The 21,676-nt window shown below is 40.2% G+C and overlaps 1 protein-coding gene across 10 annotated transcripts in view; it reads right to left on the bottom strand.

The window, feature by feature from the left end:
* CAMTA1 (calmodulin binding transcription activator 1) overlaps positions 1–21,676 on the bottom strand; it is a 1,053,810-nt gene that overhangs the window by 416,395 nt on the left and 615,739 nt on the right. For all 10 annotated transcript variants that reach the window (XM_072156284.1, XM_072156283.1, XM_072156282.1 and 7 more), the window contains one exon: positions 16,535–16,606. In XM_072156284.1, coding sequence (XP_072012385.1) covers positions 16,535–16,606 — 72 coding nt within the window. The remainder of the gene's footprint in view (positions 1–16,534; positions 16,607–21,676) is intronic.

The following is a 21,676-nucleotide window of genomic DNA, read 5'->3' as shown; positions in this document are numbered from 1 at the left end:
GGCTTTCCTTTCCAGTGTCTACGCGCTCGCTATACCACATGCCTTCTCCAGGCTGAACAGGTGCAGGTTGAGGTACAATTACGGCAGGCATAGAATTGCCGACAGGTGCAGGTGTACGTGCAGCAGCTAGGCCGGAGTATCGGAGGCCGGAGTACCCTGATATATCTGGCTCACCAGAAGGGGGGACATCATACAATGATAAATATAGTGTCAGCTATCTATCTAATAAAAGTAGGAAATAGGAAATCATTCCAGTTTAAAATCCTATTTAAAGATTTGGTTCATTAAAAGTGGCCACACTTTGAATAAACCTCACATTTCAATGGGATTTTGAACTGTACTGCTGCCTGATTTCCTACTTGTATCAGCTGGTGGCCTTGCCGAGACCTATAGGGCTTCTTAGGAGTTTGTTCACACTGTTATGACTTGGACTATCTACCTATCCATCTAATAAAGATGAAAGGGCAGCACCAAATAAAGTTAAAAAAAACAGTGGTTGTTTAATCCATAACAAGCGATGTTTCGGCTCTAACAAACATGAGCTTGTCTTGACTTGAGAAAGGCTCGTGTTTGCTAGAGCCGAAACGTCGCTTGTTATGGATTAAACTACCACCATTTTTTCAACTTTATTTGGTGCTGCCTTTTCATCTTTATTACTTGGAGGGTCCTTGTTGCCTGGACCCGTTTACGGCTTTGCACTGCTTATATTCCTTTTTTTTCTTTTGCTTCAAATATCGGCTGTGCTGCTTTAAGTTTCTTTTGGAGTACCTATCCATCTATCTATCTATGATTTATCCAGTGTATCTCTCATATTGAACCTACTCAGTGTGAGTAGGGAAACCTTTGGGACCATGGATCAATCAAATTCTCCCAGAAGTACTGTAAAGGTTATATGAACAGAAATTGTCCTTCATTTTGATTCAGCTTACTACGCTAGCACAGTGGGGCTTATTTACTAAGGGTCAGCGGACATGCTTTCGTCGGACTTCCCGGCAATGGGATTTTGTCATAGCTGCGCTGGCTTTCATACGACAGAAATCAGGGGGGGGGGGGCTGTCGGACGATCCAACTGATTCGGACTGAGTGCGGGATTTAACTTTCACATTGTGTCGATAGATTAAGCGCTACATGCACTAGGAAGAAGAAGGAGAACTCCGGCAGACCTGAGCGGGTAAGCAACACATGCAGGATATCGGGCACGCAATCTTAGTGAACTTGGCAAAGTTCATTATCATCGGACAATGCACTTTCTGTAAACTCCTCCAGATGGGTAAGTAAATGTGCCCCAGTATCTGTCCAAGCTCAAGTCACACCTCAGCCTTGTACCTCTATGGAAAATACAGTAACAGGAAATGAGACCTCCCACAGCCCAATAGGGTTATCACAGGAATTTGTAACTTATAAAGGAAGAAATTCTGAGATAATATCAAGAAATAGCTCATGGGGCAATCCCATAAATTACTATTTAGAATGGCTTCAATCCAGAGCATGACTTTCATGGTAACCATTAAGTCATAACACAATACTAGATTAAACCTGCATTAGTTATATCCAGACATAACCCACATCTTATTTTATGAATATGTCATTTACCATCAAAAAGAGGTGATTTTAAATTGAAAATAGTCTTAAAAATAAGCATCCACGAAAGATACATAGTGTTAAAAATAATATAGCCTCTGGTTGTAAGTGCGATAAAAAGTCGAATGGCTTTACCCGGTAACTTGGATTTAATTCATCCATCAGTTCTCCTAGAAAATCATCCTGAAATATGCATTTTATTTTGCAGGAAAGGACACGCAGGCTCAGGTGCGCTCGCTCCCTATGCCTCATTTTAACATATAATTGGACAATATTTTTTACTGCCGTTCTGCATGTTAGAGCGTGTCATGCAGACTAGTGTTCTAGAAATATACAGCATGATTTGCTCATTGTAAGTGGTTGCATATTTTACCCAAAGGCTAATGTTAAAGGCTTTACACTGAGATGATCTATATAAATCAATAAAATGGGACAAATATGGAAAAAATTGTCACAATATAAGAGGTATCTCTGCTTCAGCTGTAAATCCTTATCTGAGCAAATACAACTTTGCACATTTGATTTCTTTTTGCTAGTTTTTGGTATCAAATGTTAGCATTAAAAAACTATACACTGTTCAGTCAAGTTTCAATACTCAATCTGCCCAAACTTATGTTACCTCAAACTCTGTAGATTTCAAAATGTCTTACAGAAACATAGGGAGATAGAAATATTATACTTTGTACATGGTAGCTGGGCTTCCAGTTAGCTATTTACATCTATGTCAGAAAGAATCTGGTGGTATGTCCGATAATGGATACTCTAAGGCAGTGTTGGCGAACCTATGGCACAAGTGGGCATCCAGACCATTGCCCCAGCACAGAGTTCACCAGCGTTTAAAGAATCTTCCTGCAGTTCCAAGCAACTTAAAAGATGCTGTTTTCATTGATATTTTAAAGCAACACTTCCTTGACTGTTTGGGATTGCAGGAAGAGGGAGGATGTGTGGACAGGGCTGAATTATCTTTGGAGGTCCTCCTGCTGGCTCCACGATTGAACATGTACAGAGGGACAGAAGCTACAATAATAATTTATATTTTCCCTCCTTTCTACTGTATTGATGTCCTCAGGAGTCAAAAATTATTTAAACAGGGAGAAATATGTTACTGGGTTTTGGGTTACAGTTTGGGAATTCAGTCGCTGAAAGGTTCGCCATCACTGCAAAAAACTATGTGTGCATTTTGTGGGTTGAAAGCCACGGGGCGCCTGCTATTGCTTGCAACCCATCTGATATTTGCTCACCCTGATAATGTCCATAGGAAGTCACAGGTCAAGCTAAAAAAGAACTGGCAGGAATAGGATCTGATATATTCAATACAAGGTTATCCAATGTAAGTCAATGAAACTCTGACTAAGCCGGTGTTTGTGCGGCTGATTCACAGCCAAAGCACAGATTCATGTGCATGAGGCCAAAGCCTGGATCAGTAGGTCCTCCAACTCATTTGATGTTGTGTATTTTGAGATGGTTGGACACTTGAAGCTACCTGCTATAGATATAGATTATAGCATTTCAATACACTCCAGTGTAGATGCTAGTGCAATACTCTCCATTTATTTTGCTATAAATTGATTTTGCATAAAGTCTTTATGTGCTGATCCTATTTGCAACACTTCCAATCAAATTTCCATCCTTCTCAGGAATAACTATGATATAATTTTTGAAAGCAACAACACAAAGTTTATCCTTAAGTTTCTGGAGGTATGGGATGTCTTGTGAGTCTTTCTCCAAATTTTTATAGCAAGGAACAAAGATCGTTGTTACTTCTTGAACTCTATCGAATGTAAATTTCTCTTGATTCTATCTTCCCCATGTGAATAAACAATAGAAATATCTTAAGCACCGGAGCTCATTGACTTGTTTGTTCCCAATAAACTAAAGACAATTAACAGAGAGCAGAACTGTTAATCTGTGCAGGAACAGCATTTGTTTCAATTAAAGTCACACTGTCTTCACTTATATACAGAAAGTGCTAAATCTACCAATAAACCTTGCTGTATATTCACCAGGTTACTTACAGAACAACTGCAGGCAGTTGTACCAGTGTCGCTTTAAGAAACCGGTACAAATGATCACTATCTGGCTCTTTTACTTTTCTGCCTCTATGCTGCGCCCGTCTGGAGAGCAGCATAGAAGCAGAATCCGAAACTCACCTTGAAAATAAATGCTACCATCCCACAACATATTGGTACAGATCCAGCTCCTAATCATTTAAGCACTTCCATGGCTACATGGGTAAATATCCTCTCTAAAGAATGGGAGGTAAGGGATAAGGACTCGAGGGCCCACATATGGTACATTTAAAACCAGCCCTGCCTAAATGTATAACAGTTTTGTATCACTTTTCTCCAAGTACTGCAAAAAGCATTTAGGCAGAAGTATATTGGACAAAAAGGGGTGGCTTGTCTGTTACTATGAAAAACGGCAGCAATTCAACGCGTTCCTCTAAGCACCTTCTTTATTGCCCAGCATAATGAAGTGTTTCCAAAAACACAGTAAATAGCAGAAAATGGCTTAAAAAGACCCATAGTTATGTAGGAAAGCTGCCTTATAGCCTATAAATGTATGATTGCTATCTTTCTGCTATCTCTTTTCCATTTCTCTCACCCAATTGTTTATTTTCTTAATGTGTTTTAATGCCATTTAGTCTGCATATTTAAGTACCTGCATTAGCATGCACAGCGATTACAATATTATGCACCTGGAAATGAGCAAGTGCCTAGTAATCAAAGTCAGCACAAATTGATTTTTTCTTCTCTACATAAAAAGGTTACTGACAGTGTTGTGAAAATACAAGTTATGACAGTCTACACAAGCATCGCACCCTTCAACGACTAATGTCACAAGGCGAGGTCGTGGAGAAAGGAGACAATTGTATGCCTAAAAGAACATTTTCTCCAATATAATATGAAGCCTGGATTCACCTAGATCTTCTTTTTTCACCTATCTTTAGACTGGCCACGTGATAAATTGACATTACATTACTAGCCTGTAAAGTGGAAGAAGCCACAATTGCTTCAAAACGGCTGATCGACAAAGGTGCTGGGATATTGATCATCTACCTAAGTATAGATTACCCCCACAGGGATGAATAATAACAATAGTGGGAACTGAGACTTATGTGGTCTTGTGTAGTGTATTGCACTACTAAATAGAATTGAATGGGTCATAAGAAAACAGACTCATCAAAATTTACCACAAAGGATCTACCAGGATACATTGAGATCAGTCACACTGTAATTTTTCTCGTAGACCCTTAAATATTCTAGAAAAATTAACTGGAATGTGAACAGAACACTTGTAATAGATGGCTTTCATTGGTAATAGAAATATTCTCATTATGACAGATCCATTTTTCAAAGACAACACAACAGAAAATGGAAATCCCCCAATGAGCTCCCCCAGGTTTTTGTCATTAAAAACAACAGAACCCCTTATAGATGACCCATCACTATAATGTCACTCCCACACCAGTAATATCTGTTGGAAAAAGGTTAAAAGTTGTCCCTTTATCCCCTACTATTATCTGCCAAAATGCACTGTACCTTAAATACACACATTTTTCTGATATGCAAATGAAAACAGATGGGTCAACTTCTGAAAAGAAGAGTCAAGTTTTTTTCCTAGGCTGCCAGTGAACCCCGCCTCCTTCTCAGCACTGTTTCAATTTAGATCTCTGGTTTTGCAGACAGTAAGTCCTTTTCCAGTCTTTACCCAAATACTTTCCCTCTAACTGCATAATGTATTTATCAGTGAGCAAGAAACTGTAGATAACTATTTAACTGATCTACGGAGGGCGGGGCCAGATAGATGTAGGTGGGGCCAAGTGATGATTGGATCAGGGTCAATTTAGATAAATGCCACAAACATTTCGGATGGAATTCACTAGCGGTAGAAGGCAGATTTAAGCTAGGATGCTCCGACACTACATTTTTCAACAGTCACAGTAAGGAGTGAGTAAGGTTTATTGTATCTGTTCTTGATGACAGGTTCCTTTTAAAGACCAGGGCCCACCAAACAGATAAGTAAACTCATATTCTGCCGCTTCCACAGTACATATACATATACAGTATACTAGCTATAGAGCTAATGTGATGTATAAAGAAAGGACTCTATAGAAACTGAAAGAGGCCAAACGTTTATTGGTGACATTGGTATGTAGTTTAGTTGAAAGCACTATTCATTTTGTAGACATATGTAGACTTAACATACAGGAGTGGAAAACTTATGTCCATAGATGTAATGGAATAAGACATTCATAAGACATTAGCTACGTAACTACAGGTGGTCCCCTACTTAAGGACACCCGACTTACAGACAACCCATAGTTACAGACAGACCCCTCTGACCTCTGGTGAAGCTTTCTGAATGCTTTACTATAGTCTCAGGCTGCAATGATCAGCTGTAAGGTGTCTGTAATGAAGCTTTATTGATAATCCTTAGCACCATTCCAGCAAAAAATGTTTAAACTCCAATTGTCACTGGGTCCAAATTTTTTTTTGTCTGGATCTACAATGATAAAATATACAGTTTCGACTTACATACAAATTCAACTTAAGAACAAACCTCCAGACCCTATCTTGTACGTAACCGGGGGACTGCCTGTATAGGTCAATCCCAGAAGCATATGTTGTATGTCATTGTGGTGTCTAAAAGACAGGTGACAGGTCTTACCTACGTCAGAATCCAAGTTCTAAGAGAATAACTAAGCAGGAGGCCCTGTGGTCAACCAGAAAAGTGCTCGCATTTAAGAATACCAGACCAAAAGTCAGAAGGATTCATTAGGATATATTGGGATGAGCCTTCATCATAGTAGATAGGGTAGAAGAAAGACATTGGCCCATCAAGCTCAACACCTGTATACTAATAATATACTATAAAATAATTTTAGTACATTTCCTATATCATGTACTGTATTATTATCTTATTATTAGTATATGTGTATATGTTTCTCGTTATGTCTCTTAATCTGGATGTATTTTTGCACCAAATCCGGAAAATTGATCCTCTAAAATGATAAGCAGGCTGACATGATGGGATTGCAGAAAGCAATTAAGTAGCTGGGGGTCTCCCCTGCCTCATGAGCTGTGCTGGATTGAGGTTACGATTCAGTTATGGCAGGCTGGATTCTCAGCCGGGGCTGTGGTAATAGAAGAGGATGTGATAGTATTGTAAAAATAGCTGAACAAACAGCATGTCTGGAATATCAAGGTCAATGTGAGCGCCCCTTACCCAGCAAGAGATGTGAAGCCCATATGATCTGCCTGTTCTCTGGAGATGTATGGATATGAGATAGATATGGAGTTTCTATGTATGCACAAGTCAATAGGTATAAATATACATCACTCCCTTGAAATTTGTATTTTTTTTTTTTACTTCTCCCTCTTTTTATTGCTCTAGTTTTTTTTCCTCTTACTTTTTCCTCGGGAGAACAGAAGCCTTGCTAAAAATAAAAAATGGCTCTGTCTATATTTCATTTCTTTATATAAGCTTGACAAGGTATTTATGACCTATACCAGATAGATGACATAAGCTGTCAAGGAAAAAACCTGAAGGATGTATGATGCTTTTACTTTTGCTGTCCTGGCGCAGCGCTGCAGGTACTTATAACCTATCAACGGCCAAACCAGAGAAAGTACAGAAACAATGTTACAGTGTTTATCAGAACAAATATTACTTAATGAAGCCGTAGAAAGCTGATTTTCCCATATTGGATAGATAGAACCAAGAAGAATTAGAATTCCAACCTACATTTCAGAATGCCGATACTGGTTAAAACTGTGCTACAACATGGACCAATCAATTCCCTTTTGGCCATTAATATAAGATTTGTGTGTTAGTGGTCCTGAGACTTAGTCATGCTTGGGTTACCCTGAAATGATAAATTCTTCCCCTGGTGGTCAAGCACTGATTCTCCATAGATTCTGAACTACTTATAACAGTGTCGGCAAATCTTTTAGAGACTGAGGGGCACATTTACTTACCCGGTCCAGTCGCGATCCAGCGGCGCGTTCTCTGCTCTGGATTCAGGTCCGGCCGGGATTTATGAATGTAGTTCTTCCGCCGTCCACCAGGTGGCGCTGCTGCGCTGAAAGTAATCTCATCGCGCCGGAATGCACCACCTCGGACCAGGTGAAGGTAAGCGCTCCCCAAGCGACACTTTTTCGGTTTTTAAATGCGGCGGTTTTTCCGAATACATCGGGTTTTCGTTCGGCGACGCCCCCGATTTCCGTCGCGCGCATGCCGGCGCCGATGCGCCACATTCCGATCGCGTGCGCCACAATCCCGGGGCAATTCAGGTACAATCGGCGCAAATCGGAAATATTCGGGTAACACGTCGGGAAAACGCGAATCGGGCCCTTAGTAAATGACCCCCTGAGTGTCCAAACTGCAACTAAAATTCACTTAATTAATTAGTGCCAAAATGACAATATAAGCACTAACTTATTCCTCCCTGGTCTGTCACAAATCATATTTGCATCTTGTGGACACTAAAGCAGTAGAAAGAAGGATGAAAGTTTTATTATTATTGTAGATTCCCTCCAGGGTCCCCTGCACAAGTAGAATTGCTGGGCCTGGAGATGGAGCTCCCATGATGGTTTGGCTCTGTCCACACTGTTCTCCTCCTATTGTAGTCCCAGGCAGCCAAGGATGTGTTGCTTTGAAATAATGCTGAGTGTGGCCCGTCCTGCTTGGCCTGGAACCACAGCATGAAGCCTTGAGTCCTGTCTGGTGAAAGCTGCTGGGATGTTGAGCTGAGTGTCCACAGAGAGGACTCTGAGTGTCACCACTTGTTCCATAGGTTTGCCACCACTGACATTTAAGCTGTAAAACCAATGTAAATTTCTGGACTCATCAATTATGCAAAATAATCTAGGAATCATAAGGAATAAGGAATAACTAGCAGTGGGATTATTGCATGTGGCACATAAACCGCACTGCCCTTTCTAACTTATCAGTATAATGGATCGTCAATATCAGGAATCCCCATGTGGTAGAAAGGAAAGCGCTGAGCTGCGGGGAATAGACTTGCTGATTTAGCATTGTATCATAAGGTTCTAGACATTATACTCATCATGAACGTACTTAACAGCATATTAACCACTAATTGCAAATGTCACTGTCTCTCAAGGCACGAGCATCTCTCACTGCACTGATGCACAACTCACACTTACAGCAGTAACAGGGAAATTAAACCTAAAATACAAATTGCACCGACATAAAAGAGAGCCCTGTAGAATTCACGGCCAGGCAACAAAGTGCTTCAGTACTAAACTATTCAGCAACTCTAGGGGTCACAACTTTCTAAATTACTTTGCAAACCCACAGAGGAAGGCAAGGTGGGGGGGGGGCAAGAGCTATAGTTTTTCATGGAGGGTTAATTTATTAAATTTTATATATGGGGCTATCACTAAAACATTTGATTTTTATACTGGATGTGAAGTTTTACTATACCTAGTTGCATCTCAACAGGTAAGGTAGAGTGTCCTCCCTCAAGTACCCTCTTTCTACAGTATATGCATAATCATATAATCATACAATTATGCCAATGAGGCTGGAGACTGGGGCCCCTCAGGCTCATTTGCATCATTTTTAAAGCCTTTTATTCATAAAAACAAGGGTTTGGGAAACTAAAAGAAGAGCAGATCTGCCAGAGGGGGCACACACTAGTATGTAATTGTGCTTGGTTTACCATCCTTCATCTTGTCCTTTACGTGATGACTAGAGATGAGCGAGCACTAAAATGCTCGGGAGCTCGTTATTCGAGACTCGAATAACGAGCCCCAATGAAGTCAATGGGAAACCCGAGCATTTTTCAAAGGGACCATGGTTCGGGAATAAAATGTGTTATTTAATTGAAAAAGATTGTCTTCTGATAAGTTAGCAGATGTATGCAAACATCTGCAATCTATTCTTCACTGTTCCGCGCGTATATTATCTCCCGACAAGTAAGCAGATGTGAAGAACAGTGAAGAATAGAATAAAAACAGTGACCACAGGATCATTTAAGTGAAAAACGCAGTGAAAAACACAGTGAAGAATAGATTGCAGATGTTCAGCACATCTGCTTACTTGTCGGGAGATACGCTGTCCCGGGATCCGCTCCTCTTCTTCCACTGAAGTCTCCCCGATCTCTCTGTCTCTCTGCCCTTCCCGATGTCTCTGTGCCGCTGCCCCGATGTCTCCGTGCGTGCCGCTGCCCCGGTGTCTCCGTGCCTGCCGCTGCCCCGGTGTCTCCGAGCCTGTTGCTGCCCCGATGTCTCCATGCCTGCCGCTGCCCAATGTCTCCGTGCCTGCCGCTGCCCCGGTGTCTCCGTGCCTGCCGCTGCCCCGGTGTCTCTGTGCCTGCCGCTGCCCCGGTGTCTCCCTGCCTGCCGCTGCCCCAGTGTCTCCGTGCCTGCCGCTGCTCCAGTGTCTCCGTGCCTGCTGCTGCCCCGCTGTCTCCGTGCCTGCCGCTGCCCCGCTGTCTCCGTGCCTGCCGCTGCCCAGGTGTCTCCGTGCTGCCGCTTCCCCGCTGTCTCCGTGCTGCCGCTTCCCCGGTGTCTCCATGCTGCCGCTGCCCCGCTGTCTCCGTGCTGCCGGTACCCCGCTGTCTCTGTGCTGCTCCCCGGTGTCTCTGTGCTGCTCCCTGGTGTCTCTGTCCTGCTCACCGTGTTCTTCAATGTGTTCTACACATGCTATTTTGTTCGCACCGTTCCGCCAAGTAAGCAGATGTGCCGAACATCTGTAATCTATTCTTCACTGTGTTTTTCACTGTGTTTTTCACTTAATTGATCCTGTGTTCACTGTTTTTATTCTATTATTCATTGTTCTTCACTGTGTTTTTTTAATTAAATGCTCGATCTCGAGCAGGGGAAATACTCGTCCGAGCAACGAGCCGTTTCGAGTACCTTAAAGGAAACCTACCATTTCAAATGGTAGGTTTAGGCTGTAAACACCGAGCACCAGCTCAGGGTGAGCTGGTGCCGGTGCTTAGTTTCGTTAGTGTTAAAACCGCGGTATCGCGGTTTTAACACTTTTTAAACTTTATAGCAGAAGCCGCTTCGGCGCTGCAGCGCACGCAGCGCCAAAGCAGTTTATACTATAAAGTTTAAAAAGTGTTAAAACCGCGATACCACGAAACTAAGCACCGGCACCAGCTCACCCTGAGCTGGTGCTCGGTGTTTACAGCTTAAACCTACCATTTGAAATGGTAGGTTTCCTTTAATACTCGAACGAGCATCAAGCTCGGACGAGTATACTCGCTCATCTCGAGTGATGACATAACCAGTCATGATGTACACTCATATTTGGTAATTATTTATTTTATAAGTATAATAAACATATGATCTCTCATAGTTCTTGGGAATCTTCAAAGAACATTAAAAGCCTAGCTATTATTTTTTAAGTTTTTGTCATTACCCGGAATAGAAGCGATCACATAAATCTAAAAATGACCTGCACATTAGATGCACAAGATACTGTGCACTTTAACATGATGCTCTGATCTATGGGAACAGCATGGTTAAGACAAAGGATTGCCAACTTTCCAGGTTTGTGCCATCTGTTCAGCACAGGGCACCCCACTGTCCCGCAGTTCAGGGCAACCTTGTGCCTTCAAATATAATTTACTATCAGCTGCCTGATTATCAGTGACTATGACCAGTCTATGTATAAGATACAGAATAAAAATGGACCTCAAGATTTAACTTCAGTATCACATCTACTGTTCATTACTAATATTTGGCACTGTTCTGGATCCCTTATCACCTCACTGCACCTCACCTCATTATGCTGTGACCCCTCCTTCCCTTTCTTTGGATCATCTTTTTGGCCTTGCATAGAGTGAACGATATGAAGACCATTCCCATGGCAGGCATGGGAACAAATATGGCATAGAGTAAGGATTTTCTCTATTCTCTTTGTACCATTCGCCAAGAAACGGAATCCAATTTTTCTTTATGATAAAAAGAACTCCATAAGAATTACAATAGACCAAGGGAAGTATTGAGCTAATCTGATGGATATCACAAGGAGATATAAACATGTCCAAAATAATCACTAATTTAAATATTTTTTTATTAGGATTTTCAGGACAAGGGGATGAACAACAGCTGTCTTGGTAATGTTCCCATTTTAAAGGAGACAACTCAATTCAGAAAATAGCTTTATCCTTGAATGGAAGAAAAAGCCAATTTGTTACTGAAAGTAACGAGAAAATAATATTTACAAATAGACCCAACATGTCCCTTTAAGTATTCAAAGTGTTGTCCTGAGGAATCCCCTCTCTGGTCCACAAAGACCCAGCAGTACATCACCTAGGTCCTACGTTTTTTCCTGATTCCTCTCTGTCATAACCAGCTACTTTAACTGCATCTATGGGAAGTGGTTATCACCTATGCAGCAAAAGGTTATTCATCAAATAGAGTTATTATCTCACTTGTGAGATCATATCACTTTGGGTTGTGTTGCTCGAAGGGCTGATTTATCGAGGAACAACTTATTTTAGACACTGATGAATCCACCCCCGCAGAATAACACAGCGGGAACTGATGGTATCTCCTGGGAGAAACTATTGTGCATATGCCATGTGATTTACAATAGAAGGATGTTGATGTGTATAATTTTCAGCCAGTTTTATTTAGAGCCTCATAGCTGTATGCTTGTGATATCGCTTCATATTGTTACACAGTATATTATCAGAGATATGTTACACTGCTCTCCCTATTTGGCGGAACCTTGTGAGGTCATATACATAAGCAATATACAGTACAATACATCTAGAAAACTAGAGTGCCCCTAGTGGTTGAAAGAAATAGCAATTGAAAATATGTTGAGAGATATTCCTTAAAAGTGATGAACAGGATGGAGCTTGATCTTGTTCTTGCTCAGATTTGGGATATCGAAGTATATATACAAGCGGTAGAGGGCCCTTAATATACAATGTGTGGTCTAACGTGAAGATAAGCTTATTCAAAATGAAAAGTAGCATTTTAAAATTTTTAGATTTCTTGTGATCTGGTAGCTTATTTGGGGCTCCTCCAAAATGACATATTGCAGCTTGGTGACTGCAAAGAAGCCTTAACCCTTTCAATTATCTGGTCCTGAATGGCAAACCAATAGCAGCCTCACTGACTCAAAGCACCCAATAAAAAAAACTTATTAATTTGTTAGACCAACCAAAACTGGGCCACTGTTCCTTGGGGTTCACCACTGGTGGCAGGTGATAAATCACTTCTTAAAATAATGGCACCTACTAAGGGTTCTAGAGACTACTAGGCTTATAACTGTCTTGGGTCTCATGTACCGTGTCCTATTGTGTGGATAATGTCCCCCTGGGTATTGAAACTTGCAGTTCGGTAACATAAATAGTAATTGGTTACTGAGCTATTGGACTCTTGGATATCTACAATAGCGCTATTTTTACAAACAATGGCCTTAAATGGCCACAAAGATGGCTCTAAGCCACGTTCCAATGTGGAGGGATTATATATGATGACACAACATATTAGACTAAATTAGTGAGAGCCTAGCAATTTCACCTAATCATGTGTATAGTATTGACCCCCCTATATCTGCTATATAGGGGGCACATGAAATAGTGCTGGCTGAATTTAAACATGTCTGAGCCTTAGTATTTAGGGCCATTACTCTCCGACATATTATTTTTTACTGCAAACCACACAATAACTTGAAAAATATTTAGAAAAGCCAGCTCAGCCCTTCAGGCGTAGGGTAGTATCCCTGAAGCAGGATAACAACACACAGCAAGATCATGGCAGACAAAAAAATCTTCTTTTATTGGACATCTCATAAAAGCTACAGTGGTTTTTATGAGATGTCCAATAAAAGGAGATTTTTTTTGACTACCAAGGTCTTGCTGAAATCTTGAATCTACTTTCAGTCTATCACTTGTTTATAAGATTATTGAGAATATCTAATTCATCCAACAAGAACACATTAAAATTTTGCATACAACGGCCAGTTCCATCAAAGAAATAAAAGATTTCTCTAACGTATTGATGTAGCAGTTTCAAAGTTAGGATTGGATCTGATATTCCGCGTTGGGTCCCAGCAAGCTCTAGGTATGGGTATTTTTTTTAAATGCCTTTTCTCTTTAAATAAGAAAAATCCATACATATCACTAATTTATCCTACAGAATAAAGACTTAATTGTCACCCAGGCAGGAAACAGTGCGACCGACCCAGAATTAATCTGACTGGAGCTCCCCAGCGTTCATATTTTACTCTGTATATTGATCTGAATTATTTAACAAACTCAAACATAAGAGTACAGACTAATTCTAATTTGTGTTACTGGCTTTAATGATATAATGCTTCCAGCCTTGCGGATTCTAAATGTTGCCATTTTTTTCTCTGTACTTATGAAAAACGGTTTTGTTAATATTTCTTCAGGGTAATAAAAAGCCAAACATGGAAACATTAGTAAGTAAGCTGTTTAAATGATGAAACTGCTGGTCGGGCCCCTAGATGAGGGAAGGGGGGAAAAAAATTCTCCACAAGATGAAAGTCTTGTTTTGTGAAGCTGGCACTTTGTTTAACATCAGTTATGTGTCTCAGTTGTGCTGACTGCCACTCAGCCCCCGGGGCACACATGAAAGTTATCTCAATAAACAAACACACACTTGCAGCTCGCAGAAGTAAATGCATTATCACTGTCCTCCTCCAGCATTAATCCAAGGCCTAAGATCACGTCCCTTCTTCTTGTAACATTCTTAGTGCTAAGTCAACTAAGCCGCATGGTTGTGGATTAGATGCTGAACCTATGGAGGCTTCAAGTATAACAATCGGAAGGGATTCACCACAATGCCCCTCGCTGGTAACCAAGAGTAATGATGCATGTTTTAAAGGAATACTCCAGTTATATCTGATTCATAGAATTAAACCTTTGTCATGAAGGAGGATGACTCTAGTTTCTCGCAAGGTTCTACGATGAAAATGAGTCCTCCCTTCAGGCCCTGCACCACACATTATTCAATGAATTAGCTTTGACTTTGGTGTTTCTTTAAGAATTTATAGCTTAACGGCCTAACTTAAAGTTCCTAATGCAAAACCTGTAACAGGGTCCTCACTATTAAAATACTTGTGCCATCTCATGATGTCTTATGACCTTAATAGATGCTTGGGCTTTTTAGCTTATACTATCTTAGCCAAGCCCCTAAAAGAGATCATTTACCCCACAAAGCCTCATATACAGACCTCGTAAAGTGGTACATGGGTTCCCTTTCGTGCCCGCTTATAGATCCATGAGTGCTCTTTATGTTTCCACAGGGTAATGCCTTAAAGCTATATATTCTTAAAGGAACACTTGACCATTAACATGTATACAGAAGCTAATCACCACAAGCAACACTTGAGAGAGAGCAAAGATATTAAACTCCTGCTGAATGTCTCCATCTTTTGTTGGAGGAGGGGCTCATCAAAAGGGCATGGCTATTTCCAGATCGATCTTTTATCAATCTCTTAATCTGTTATTCATCTGTCTATCTCTATCTATCTATCTATCTAGCTATGCATCTATTCTTCGGTCTATCTCTAATATTCTCTCTCTGTCACATATGACAGAGGGACCTTAGGCCCCCTCAGGCATAGGGCTCAGGCACAATCTCATTAGTATTAACGTATGTGTTTAATAATACAAGTGGACTGAATAATCTGTGCTTTAGGGGTCACCATAAATCCCAATGGCATGTGCTTTATGTGAGCAATAACCATCAATATCTATGAATGACAAGCTGTGTAGTAATGCAACAGACTCCCAGCAGCAGTGAGTCTTATATAGAATAATATAATAATCATATAATTCAGCCCTTGTCTTTTCTTTAAGAAAATGAATTACATATATTACTATCATGTAGTTAATATTAATTCATTATTCATCTAAAATCATTCCAAACCCTTAACAGGAAAATAAATTATGATAAACCACATATATATATATATATATATATATATATATATATATATATATATATATATATATATAATGCATATGTAAATTAGCCACAATATATAAACATAATGCTCTGGATACAATAAACTTTTTATAGTAATTTTTTTTTTTATAGTAAAATTTAATAAAACTTTCAGCATTTGTTTCAGTAAAGTTGAATTCTGCTGCTTTTCTCCAAGGTTTGCCAAAATAATTGACATTGCAGGATTCATGCTTGAGTCATAGGTATTATATGCAGCATGGAATTAAAAAAAAAAATTCTTTTGCATAGATTTATGTTTTCAAAATTTTACTTTCAATGTATATAATCATTCATAATAACGCAAAAATCTGTAAATTTATTGTGCATTTTACTGCAAAATAATTCATAGAAAGTAGGAAAAAATTGAAAACATTTTAAATATTGAATTAAGTATCTTGTGTTCCTTAATGACGTATAAACATTTTTAATGATTTTGTTTTATATATGCAAAATTTGAACAGTAAGTAACGGAACACAATAATGTTAAATTAGAAGAAGTAAGAATTATATTATTGTATCCAGTTACAGTTAGTCTATTAATCTTTTAGAAACAAAATCGTATTAGAAGGCTCAATGCTATTTCGCGTGACAATTCACAGAGAAAGAAATAAAAAAACACATTTCCATTCCATCTAACCTAGACTCACCAAATGGTTGCCATGACTGTATTCATATGAACCTATTGTACATCCAGAAACCATTAACAATGACTCATAATTATAAAAATGTAATACAACATCTACCACATATTTATCACAAGAAACCAACTATAAAATTATGCAACAACATGCTAAAACAAATTTAAAAAAAATTATGAATTTATTGAACAACTTTCTTCAAAGCCAATTCTAATATGTAATGAGACTCCATTAATCCATAAACAAGCCATGTTCAGAAGCCAACCAAACATATATAGCAACCAACCAGCATCTTGCTCTCCACTTATGGGCGTTGATAAAAAATAATCCAAATGTTCTTACCTGTAGAAGCCAGTAACACCTTCTGTGGAAAGTTGGGATGATGGACGAATGTACATAGCAGCCATATAGACACTGGAATAAAACAAAAGACACAAAACATTACTATAGCAAAGTTTGTGACTCTTTCTTGTACAACTAAGATTTTTCATGTACAAACCAATCACATGGCCTAGAAAAACATGTTTATATACAAACACCTGCTGCCAATAAACCTATACAACCCACTATATATGCATGAAATAGGCAGTACGAGTATAGCCTAGTGTGATGACTGATAGGTCTCTCCTCCTCTCACTAGACACCAGATGAAGCCAGAGTACAGAAGTAAGGTCCCCCATAGCACTTAAGGCTCATTAGCATACTTTTAAAAGTTGATATTAGAAGGAAGGAGGCCATGGATAACAAATATAAAGAGATTACCACAACCATGGTGCCTGGATCTATGAGTAAGTGTCAACTGGTGTATCATGCCTGATGGTAGATTTCCTTTGAATGCATGAAATTGTTTGGGCCCAGTTTTAGATTATACTAATGAAGTTACTGTGAAAAAGTTTTGTGAGCCCTGATCTCAACATTAACCAAATCCTATGAGATGATATAAAGGATCTGAGCAAACCTTTAACCACAGAAGATGTGTGGTTACAGTAGTTCTCCAAAATCTTTGAAACAACCTCCCTGCTGAGTTCATTCAAAAAACTGAATGCAAGTGTACATAGAAGACATTTGTTTATGATAAAAATTCAGATTTTACTTGATTTTTTCCCACTAAATACCTTAGGCAGTCCCAGACTTAAGGATACCCAACTTAAAGATGGCTTCTAGTTACAGAAAGAGCTCTCTGCCCACTGTGACTTCTGATGAAGCTCTATGGATGCTGGTCATTTATAGAATTTGAGTCCCAGGCTGGACTGATCAGCTATAAGGTCTCTGTAATTATTAATAAATCATGTCCAAAATTTAGAAAATCCAACTGTCACTGGGAGAATTTTTTTCAAATATACCTGTTGCGACTTACATGCAAATTCAACTTAAGAACAAACCTGTAGAACCTATCATGTATGAAATCTGAGGGCTGCCTGAATCTGTGGAAACTTCTATTTTTAAAAAAGATTTTTCGTTTTTTTTTACACCTGCCTAAATCTTTTGCACAGCACTGTACATCAAGGCTTGCAGCATCCCTGCTTTACCACTGCATCATGATAAGCAATTAGTGATGTCTGCTTTTATTTTTCTAATTTTATTACAAGTGTGTGCCATCTTTCTCTGTAAGGAAATGTGATTTTGTGCCTTGTGGTACATCTAAAGTTTATCCAAAAGGAAGTCGTGACCTTCAATATTAGATGTAGGTGGCAGCTCAAATTTATGACATGGATATATTTCTCATCATAGGCAGCGAAGTTATTGAACTACTGCCCTTTCCTGGCTCCCTGGCTCGATTTCCCTGCAGATTTTCCAACTTACAGTCCAGATCAAACTTCTAGTTGAAGAAACTTGGCTTTTCAAATTTTGTGCAGGAAAATCATTAATCATGGCTGGCATTCCTCATTCTCTTGCTTTGCTCAGGGTAAATAATTCTCTCCAGCAGAGTTTCATGTCGCTCCTTTTTTTTTATTTTTACTTTTAATTGCGCAAGGTGTTTTTGCCTTTCTTTCAGACATTAAAATGATTTGTGAAAATATAGATGCTCCATGCTACATGTTCATTAGTCATTTAATGATGTTGTTTTTTTTTAGCTTCATGTCTTTTGGGTATGAGAGGGAAAAAAATTACATTTTGTGTTCATCAGTGTAAAATGTACAAGCTTTTGGCTTCAGTAAATTGTAAATGAGAGCAGAATCAAAGAGCGCCTGTAAACCCGAACCAAGACACAACTGTACATCTTCATATTGTGCTTGGGGGGGGGGGGACCTGTCATCAGGATTTTATAATTCGGATTACTGGTTCCTCTCACTTTTAAAAGCTGATAAACCTATACCTGACTCCCTGTTATCAAACTTGAGTCATGGGGGCATCCAAGTCCCTGTGTCATCATCATTATCTCATCATAGCTCAGAATCTGCACTTGGGGAGCTTCCTGCTTTGCCACTCCCATCTGTCACCCTATGCCAGCGCCTACAACGCTGAGAGATAGGGAAGGATGGGAGTGGCCGGCTACCTATTCCAGCAGGAAGCTCCCCGAGCGCAGCTTTCGTGCCTCTGTAAACAAACACGGGCACAGATCAGACATACCACAGGTGCAGGACCCCTGGTGCAACGGAGGAGATGAATACAGCTTTATTTTTTTTAAAAAAGCCCAGCCCATCCCAAATTTATTTATATTCTCGGACAAGGCCTTTAACAGCTATCCTTCCTCCCACTTTCTGCTCCTCACTCCTTTCAACATGAGTGGATCCAATGCTGCAAGGAAAAGGGAGGCAGTAAGAGATGGGAGGGCAGTGATAATGACACAAGGACTCACAGCCTTGCGACAGATGCCCTCATGAGCCAATCCAATTTTCTTGCATGGAGAGAGGTATACTTATATATACTTGTAAAAGTGAGTCATGTTAATAATAAAAACAGAATCACATGAAACCAAACTGTAGAGTAATAACTCTGCCCCATTGCATTATTTTATGTACTTGATTCAGTTTTGTGTATGAAAAATATGAGCAAAGCGGATATTCTTGATCCAAGGTGAGCTGGACTTAATTGCTAAACTCTCCACCTCCCTGTCCTTATATAACCAATTTGCATCTCACTTCAAAGCTGGTGTTCTGGATGAGGATGCCACATTGGGCCATGAAAGAAACAGAATCTGGAAGATGTTAAAGTGTTTTTCCACTAACAAAAGTTAGGCCCCACCTACGTCGGAACCCCTTGTTGCTCCGTCAGATGGCGGTGCATGACTATTCTGCTCCAGTAATCTCTATGGAGCTGAATGAGATCGGAGAGAGCGGCGCTCTGCAATCTCAGTCAGCTCCATATAGATTAATGGAACAGAACGGTCATGCACGGATGTCTTTCTTCAATAGTCTGACGGAGCAACAAGGGGTCCGATGGAGGTACGTGGGACCCCATCGGACCCCTCGTTTTCATGATCTGTGGGAGTCTCAGCACAGAGACCATGGATAGGGCCTAACTTTTGTTCGTGGGAAAACCCCTTTAATCTTTTTTACAACATACTGATGGTGGTTTACTGGGTCAATTTCTGCTGACAGGTTCCCTTTAAAGGGCACCTACCACCACAAATCTACCTATAAAAGGTAGATCGGGTGGTAGGTGGATCAATGGGATGTGAGGATAGCCCTTTTAAGGGCTAATCCTCACGTCCCCGCACTTCTTTAGTAACTTTTATTTTACTTTTAAGGTAATTTTATTATGCGGCTACTGGGGCGTGGAGTAGCCGCATCTGAGATTACACGAGGTGGCTACTCCACGCCCCGGAAGCCACATTACCCCTCCTACTCACCATCTTCGGTGCGCAGCTGCTCGTAGCAGTGCGCCCTCATCCGACGATCCTGCAGTCTGCGCATGTGCAGATTCTGCGCATGCGCAGATGGCAGATTCGTCGGACAAGGGCGCACAGCTACATGCAGCTGCGTGCCGAAGATGGTGAGTAGGAGGGGTAAAGTGGCTACCGGGGCGTGGAGTAGCCGCCTCGTGTAATCTCAGAGGCGGCTACTCCACGCCCCAGTAGCCGCATAATAAAATTACCATAAAAGTAAAATTAAAGTTACTAAAGAAGTTCGGGGACGTGAGGTTTAGCCCTTAAAAGGGCTATCTTCACGTCCCATTGATCCACCTACCGCCCGATCTACCTTTATAGGTAGATTTGTGGTGGTAGGTTCCCTTTAAGCCAAACAGGTTTGGTGCATTTTAATATGGTAGTCCCCTATACCCAGAGCAAAGGATTAACCAATTACTTAATATGACTTTGTTATAGCCTTAAAAATAAAATTGTGTAACACAGTACAATTATTCATTACAAGATTATTATCTATTTTCAGGATTCGTTTACTCAGTACACACAGTCTGCGGCCTCCCTTATCCAGATCTCCTGTTATTATGCAATGAAATGCAAGCACTATTCCGAGCATAAAAAGTCAACTCTTTGACATATACAAATGAACATATGGCACACTATATTTTATCATCCTCTATATTCTGCAGAGGGTATCTCCAAGGACTCTGACATATTAACAAGAGTAAACTGTTTACTCATCATCAAAGTAAAAATAGAGTAGCAAGTAGAACCATCCCAAGACAATTCCTTTCCCCTTGGGGGCCTGTCAGAGCGGCTCCGTCCAGCGCTTGGAATTGTTATAAATCAGGCTCAATAAGAGCAAAACACACTAAAAGAACAGAGAAATTCCCATCCTGAGCACACGGACAAGGTCTACTCCATAGACTGCGCATTAATTCACATCTTATATCCATCACTTTTCCATTCAGACTGACAACGTCAACCGGGAACGTTATTGTGAAGGATTCTGTAAATTAATATGTAAAGATCTGTGCCATGTGTCTTGGTTCTGCTCTACAAAATTAATCTTTCACATGAAAGGGAATGCAAAGCTTTATATATACAACGGTTAGATAGATCTGACAGACGGGACATGGATTTTGACGTACTTGTCCAATCTTAACATGACTTCATGTATGTCACACTGCTGGGAATGAGATTTCACAGTGTAAAAGTGGGAGCGCTTCATGGTGAGTCTGGTGATGGAACACATGCTGATGTGATATTAAATCACTGCGTTATGCTATAGAAACTGTCAATGGACATTTGTGCGACTGTAACGGTGAGATGTTGGCTCAGATGAATTGCACCACGATGGGCTTGTAAATCATTACTTTAAGACTGCTCATAAACTAAAGTGGTGTTTATAAGGAAGGATTGTGCCTAGGAGTCAATCACAAATTTTTATGATCATTTTATGAGCACTGCACTCACAATGCAAGATGTAGGGTGTGCCTAGAATGTGGTACATATGTGATTGGCAAAACCATATTAGACGCTTTGGGCGTGACCCTACACTGCTATTATGATGCGGCCACAGTGTGGGCGAAAATTGGGTGATTTTATTACCACAGCATCTTATTCTTTACAAACTGATTTGTTTAATAAATTGGTTCATGCTGGATGATTGATGCATC

This window comes from Engystomops pustulosus, chromosome 6, assembly GCF_040894005.1.
Source record: "Engystomops pustulosus chromosome 6, aEngPut4.maternal, whole genome shotgun sequence".
Lineage (NCBI taxonomy): Eukaryota > Metazoa > Chordata > Amphibia > Anura > Leptodactylidae > Engystomops > Engystomops pustulosus.
Note: the sequence above shows the minus strand (reverse complement) of the source record. Positions and strands in the feature narration are given on the sequence as shown.